Source organism: Pteropus vampyrus, unplaced genomic scaffold (assembly GCF_000151845.1).
Source record: "Pteropus vampyrus isolate Shadow unplaced genomic scaffold, Pvam_2.0 Scaffold94, whole genome shotgun sequence".
Classification (NCBI taxonomy): domain Eukaryota; kingdom Metazoa; phylum Chordata; class Mammalia; order Chiroptera; family Pteropodidae; genus Pteropus; species Pteropus vampyrus.
Genome location: NW_011888875.1, coordinates 1,959,032 through 1,966,119, shown reverse-complemented (window position 1 = coordinate 1,966,119; position 7,088 = coordinate 1,959,032). Strand labels below are relative to the sequence as shown.

General features: G+C 40.5%; 1 protein-coding gene and 1 pseudogene across 1 annotated transcript in view; both read right to left on the bottom strand.

The window, feature by feature from the left end:
- The window catches only part of DNAH5 (dynein axonemal heavy chain 5), a 223,620-nt gene that overhangs the window by 193,467 nt on the left and 23,065 nt on the right, over positions 1 to 7,088 (bottom strand). Inside the window, exons 6-10 of the mRNA XM_023532947.1 lie at positions 5,105 to 5,171; positions 4,877 to 5,014; positions 3,752 to 3,928; positions 2,473 to 2,586; positions 1,786 to 1,893 (exon numbers count right to left, since the gene is read on the bottom strand). Of these exons, the coding sequence (XP_023388715.1) occupies positions 1,786 to 1,893; positions 2,473 to 2,586; positions 3,752 to 3,928; positions 4,877 to 5,014; positions 5,105 to 5,171 (604 nt within the window). The remainder of the gene's footprint in view (positions 1 to 1,785; positions 1,894 to 2,472; positions 2,587 to 3,751; positions 3,929 to 4,876; positions 5,015 to 5,104; positions 5,172 to 7,088) is intronic.
- On the bottom strand, positions 4,407 to 4,525 carry LOC111742426 (annotated as a pseudogene).

Genomic DNA, 7,088 nt, shown 5'->3' with positions numbered 1-7,088 from the left:
ATTTAAGATCTGCTCTCTCAGCAAATGTCGAGTATACAATACAGTATTATTATTATTAACAATAGTCTCCACGCTTACATTAGGTCCCCAGAACTCACTCATCTTATAATTGAAAGTCCGTACCTTTTGACTGACATCTCCCCACTCCTCCCCTCTCCCCAGCCCCTGGCGACCACCATTCACTTCTCTGCTTCTCTGCTTCTATTTATTTGACTTATTTGACTGATTCCACAGATATATTGTCAAAGTCATTTGCGAAATCACAGAGTTGGAAGCAACAAAAAAAATCAGCAATTCTGGCCCCTTGTGGATGCAGGACGAATGTCTTAAGCAACCAAGAAATGATTCCCTTTCTAGCCTAAAAGGTGTCGGGAGCTGCCCCGATCTCCTTCGGTAGCTTGCTCTAACATCTAACTCAGTTTCAAAGTGCCCGGTGAAAGACTGACACCCGGACCACTTCACGCCACCATGACCCGTAGCAGAAAGGCCAAAAGAAGGTGGCAACAGAGAAAAGAGCAAAACTCATAATGTAGGTGACCGCTAACATTGTATTCATCCCTCCAAACTTAAAAAAAATTAAAAATAAATAAAATAAAGTTCAGAATTTTCCAGGTGATTTTTTTTAGAAATTAAAAAGAAAATTAGATGACTTCTGTGTGTACGGATATGATGGCTGGGATTTGCAATGCAAAGGTTGGGAGCATAAGCTAAACGAGATTGGTCATGTGTTGACAGTTGTCGAATCTGCAAGACATGTACACAGGGGTTTCAGGTATATGATTCAAAATGTCCATAATGTAAGGTTTTTGAAATTTAGACAAATGGCAGTTTCACAATTTTCTTCAAAAACCAAGACCTGCAAATAACATGCATGAAACCTAGAGTCATGATGCAAGTTGACTTTTGAGTCTCCTACCCAGAAAACTTCCTCCGTGACTTCCTCCAACATGCAGTTCTAAAGTGTGAAGAACTTGGGAAAGGGTCTCATGGCGTTACCTCCTTTCTAACGAACATGAGAGCAGAAGGAAGAGTTTCCTGTTGTGCCCTCGAGGCTGGATGTCCCTATTCCCAGGAAAAATCATGACTCCTACTGCATTAGTATTCAAGACATAAGTCCTGATGAGTTGAAAATTCCTCTATTTTAATATGACATTTAAAACTTCTGCCTTGGTAATGAAAAAGTCATTTACTTCTTAGAGGCCATTCATTCGTAACAGGAAAAGCCACAGAGCTCACCGCGAACACTTAGGAGTCAGGACATAAGGTTTAAACGTCATTATATTTTTTGGCAGAATCATTACAATTGCTTTATGGGTTACCAGAACATTGTAAGTGGCTTTTAGTACCATGATTACAGCCCTAATAATACCAAGAAAACAACTGTGGCATCGAATAAATTTGGTATAGTGGCATATAAAATACGAAACAGGAAATAGTTCAATATAGTTTTTCTTAATTAAAATTTACCCAATGGGAATAAATAATGTGCCAAAAAAAAAATAGGGATTGAAATTTCAAAAAGAATCTTTTTTATTCTTACTATATAAATTACTCAATATTTATTATAATTATTACTTTGAGAAAGAATACTTTATGATTTGCTAGAATCAGCTTCTCACATAAATTTAATTCTATCTCTATTGAGAGATTAATCTTTTTTTTTTTTTGCAGTTGTAGCATAAATAGACATTGGATTGTGCTAATGTGGTAAAATTTGTAATTACCAAAGAATTGACCATTGGTAAAGAAATATAAGTAACCGTGGACTTCATGCTGTGCACTTACCTTTACAAACAGCGATGTGATCTTCTCAGAGGTGTTATAGTAATGAGAGATACTATAGATCATTTTAATTGCATTTATAAGTGTAGGAATAGCATCGATCATGGATATCTTGAACAAAACACAAAAGTTTTCAGAGAAACAAATATCAAATTCAGCAAAATTCTAATAGTTCAATCATTCAATTTTCATTAAAATAAAGTTTAGCTACAATTTTTACTTAAATTTTTAAACTATTATGTAACGCTTTACATAAATATATTTAAGGGTAATTTTATTGTTTAGTCATATGCAGTTAAGCAAATTTTACTTCAGTGCAAGAAACATTAACTTTCTGCTAATAACAAAGAGGCTGTATTAACAGTCAATTTTGTAATCAATAAAAGCAGGTACTTTCTAAAGTTAAAAGATTAAAAGACACCATCTAATGCTGCTTCCCACAGTTCACTGAGTGTAGCCCATGTCAACTGCAATATTTAATGGAATATGCAAGTTTTTAAAATATAACATCATACATACATCAATAGACAGACAGACATGTGTATATACATAAAATTTTCTCAAGAATAAAAAGAGATTTCTAAGACTTTTCCAACAGACTGTAATATCTACGAACCAAAACTCCACACTCAATTCAGCTGGCACAAAAGGGCCATAAACAGGCTAAAGGAGTAGAAATCTTTAACTTACAGGGTCACCGCTGTACAAAGGGTCACAGCATTTTTCAAGTGTGTACAAATATTTGACATTGTCCTTCGCTTCATTAGATGCATCAGTGATTCGAATATCCATCTCCCGCCAAGTCTAAGCACAGTACAGAGAAGCGATTTTAATGTAATTATTAATAGAGGAACTTCCAACATAATAGCTTTCAGAGTCATCACAAGTCCTTTAGGTCAGACTTTCGGTTCACCCTGCACGTCTTGCATAAAACTGAATCCAGAGGGATGAAGAACACTGCCACACTGAAGAACAACTTTAAATTTTTGACTAAGTTTAAAGGTATCTCCCCCAGGCCTTCTCTTATAAAATCTACTCAATAACTAAGAAAGAGCTTCAAGAGGTACCATTTCTCTTTCAGCCCACACCTTCTCTCTTCCACTGGCTACTGGATCCACTTTGCATCTCACTCCCATATTTTCCATCTTCTCTCTATTCTAACCTGAAATTCCTTTTCCCTATGTACCTATGCTTTTGTTCAACCATTAATGAAGCAATTATTTATTAACTGTCAACCACATGCCAGGACTGTACTGTGAGCAAGAAACTTCATAATGGCAGGACATCCAAAAGTGGGAGAAGTAAAAAAAAGATGATTTAGCAAAAGCCAACACGTTCAATTGACTTCGTGGAAGTCCTACTGATAATATTTCTGAACGATATTGCAATGAAATGATCACATTTCTTTGAGCAATGATGTAAGGAAAATCTAAAGCACAGGTATTGAAACAAATTATTATTATTTAAACTATTTTCATAGATTGAAACATCCATGCAAATCATTAATAAATAGTCTTTATGGCACCAATGCCAGGTGTGCTAGGCACACCTGTCCCCAATGATCATTGACTCTTGGTATTCATATTCTTGTGTTACCCCTGCACTTGATCATGGGCTGAATCTGACGATTCACTTCTAATAAACAGAATGTGACAAAAATGATGGGAATTCACTTCTGGGATAAATTTATCAAAAGACCGTGGTTTCATAACATGTATAACCATGTTACCTGCAATACCTTCTAATAATACACATACATACAGGTACATCAGCCAACAAATATCTTTAATTCAAAGGCTAGTTCCACACTATCACAAATTATGAAAGAGCAACATTATCGAGTCTTAAATTTTTTTTCATGAAGGTATAATGACCTTTTTTTTCTGTTCCCAATTACTCTATGACCTGAAATATTCCATGACATGAAATTCCCATACATTTCATAAAGCAAAAGGAAACAGCCGACAACCTTCAGAAGTTTCGACTTGGCAGCTGCAAGCACCGCCAACACAGCCTTCACGTCTGGGCTTTTCAGTTGATCCAGAAGGTAGTTGAATGTGGACAGTCTCTTCTTCCAGTGCTCCAGCTCGGCTCGGGGCCCGAGGTCATCCGCCTCCTTCCGCAGCTGGTTGTTTTCAGCGAGGACCTGAGAATGCACAGGACAAAGAAGCACCGTGTATGGCTGGAGAGATAAGCATCATACGTAGGCAAAAAATGAGTAAAGAAGTAAATGACGCTATCCAAATCACGCTATAGTTTTATTCATTTGTCTGCTTTGAATGATGGCCTTTTACTAACTTAGCATGTACCCATTTTTTAAACTTCCACAAGAATTTAGTTGACTTGTTCTAACTGAAAACTGCTCATTTAAGGAACCTTACTGAACTTTGGGAGGACGTGACCTCAAAGGTTTCCGCGTGTATTCACCTACTGCAAGACTGCAAAGCAATGTAACCCCTACTACGTTGCTTCATTTCATTTGCGCTCATTTTTTGATGTAATGTCAACCTTTTCTTAAGACTTTTCTGAAAATATTTTTTTTTTAGGTGAGGCTACCCTTGGTTAACCTCACAGATTGCAAGGACCTTGTCAGCTTACAATCCTTTATTTATTTTTTTTTTTTAAACCTACAGCACCTGGTCTTCCTAGGTGGTCTCCCATCCAAGTACTAACCAGGCCCGACCCTGCTTAGCTTCCCAGATCAGAAGGGATCGGGCTTGCTCAAGGTGGCATGGCCGTAGGCTTGAAAATATTATTTTAAGGTTCAGTCTCGAGCTCCCTTTCGGAGGACACACTGAATTAGAAAACTCTATTTCTAAAGGCGTCTTCATCAAAGTAAATTATATTTTGAGAAAAAAAAAATAGCAAAGGGCTGTCCTCTAGTTATGTAAGTGTAAAGAATCATTAACTTTCATCTCTTAGCATTCTTATATCTCTTCTTAATGACTATAAATTAAAACCATGTGAACCTCTCACCTTTTCAGGTAAGTGGTAAAATACTTAGGCAAATGGGAATGGTATATGATATACCTTCTTCCATTGGTTAGTTCAATAACGTGGCATCTGGAACTGATGTTTGGTTTCTGGAAATTACCTGTTCTGTCTGTTTGATCCATACTTTCATACAACCTTCTATTTTTTCCAGAGTCTCGGGGTTATTAGCTAGAGTCAGGTAGTCTACTGGCTCCTTCAGGGTTTTCAATTCAAATATGTCACACTTTTGAAGGTTCACCTAATTAAAATGAAAATTAAATAATAAGGTGATGCTTTTTAAGCACGCACACACACACACACACACGCACGCACGCACGCACGCACGCACGCACTTCTGGTTGACCCCTCGGTTGAGAAGGATCTTCAGGGGACCTTCTGGTCTACACCACTCTGCCCTCTGAAGAAAGATCGCGAAAGCACAGTGAGATACGAAATGCCCAATTCCGCCACACACTGAGCACACCACTGCAGAAGATGGAGTCTGAGGTCAAAGTGTGGGTCAAGAAGAGCAAAAGACTGAACTAGACAGAAAGAGAGTTATAACAGCACAGAATCTGGGAATTAATAGGGAACTTGGAAATTAAAAAGCCGACTCATAAAACCAAAGAAAGCAGGGACGTTTCCAAGAAATTGATAGCGGGGAGGAGTAATTTCTCATCCATCATTCTTTTTTTAAAAATACTAACCGGAGAGAAAGGCTCTCACGTCCTTACCCAATAATGTCTTTAGAGTTAGCAAGTTCAATGGCAAACTCGCGAATTTGCTTTTTATTTGGGGAGGAAGAGGGCAGGGAAGGAGGTATGTTGGATTTTGACTTGACAATGAAACCTCATGTATTTTTAAACACACAATATAAAATGAAAATATTAATAATAAATCAAATCAAATAAAAATATTGATTTAATGAGGCCATTTTCCTTACAGTAAATGTGCACCTGGCACCGCGAATCTCTAAATTCAAGTCTCAGGCTCAAGCCCACTTTACCAGCAACAGAGCTAATGTGCTTCTCTCAGTCGGCTCAGAACCAGCATGAAAGGGTGTGGGTTTTTCACCCTCCAACATCAACATGGCCAAGGAGCCATGAAGTCCAGGCCCTAAGGGCTTCTTGGTAAACCAAGGGAAAACCAGAAAGCACGCTAGATGCAGAAGGCAGAAGGTGCAGGCTGGGGAGCAGAGGGCACCGGATGCTGGGAGCTCACGCAGCTCCCTTCAAACCAGCCTGTGGGGTGAGGCTGAGCCGCTGCCCCCAGTACCAGCTATAAAGGGACACTGCAGCACCTTGAGAGCCCCTCAAGGTTTCCTGTTTCTGTCACTTGGCATCCTAATAACATCCTGCCAGCTCTGAACTCTACTAGCCCCTAGTCCTGGCCCCCCAAGTCCAACCCTGGTCAGAGGCTCTTCATCTATCCTACCCAAATGAGGCTCAGAGCACTGCGCTGTCCTGCCTGCACCTGACCTTGGCACTTGGCATTTTTCACACTGCTCCTCTCTGACGGAGCTCTGAAAACCCGCCGGAGCAGCGCATGCCTCCACACCCCTGTGCCTTGGCTCACGCTGCCCCAGAATGGAAGGACCTCCCAGCACACCAGTACCCCCGACTCCTCCCACTCTGCACGGTCCACCTGCCACACCTAGACAACTCCTCAGTTTCACAGGGAGGGCTCTGGGCTTCAAGAACTGGCACTACCTACATCCTGTGTGGGAATCCATCCCAGTTTTTTTAATACCTCTGCTATAAAATGAAGTGAAATCATATGAAAGCGTGGCTTTTTTAGGTAGAGTAATAATTTAATTTGGTTCCACTTGTATTTTACTATGGCCGGAATCATAGTTGTTAGTATAACTCAGAAGTTGGCTGCAATTGTCCTGCCCCGGTCTGCATGGAATGTGTTCAACTCCCCCATTCTGCATCCTTTAGGGAGCCCGCCTCCCTCCATCCCCGCCCCACCCCCCAGTATCCCAGTAGGTCCCAGTAGGTCTCAGTGTTCCCTGGAGGGGGGTGAGTGTTCTACTGTCCCTGGTATCACCTAGGCCATCCCTCTTTCCCTCAGACACGCCAGGTCCAGGCTGTCTTCCGCCCCCAGGAATCACTAACACAGGCTCACCACAGAGAGCGCAAATGTGATGGAACTAAAGCTCACATTTGCCAAACTTATTCTTGAAGGGCCTTCTGGTCACTGGCCGAACACAGGACCTGATCCTCTCTCTCCAACTATGTCAGTTCGTCTGTCCTCCCTCCTCTTCAGGGTGTCCTCCATCCCTACCCACCACCCACCACAGACACATAGACGCACAGACACACACGCACACA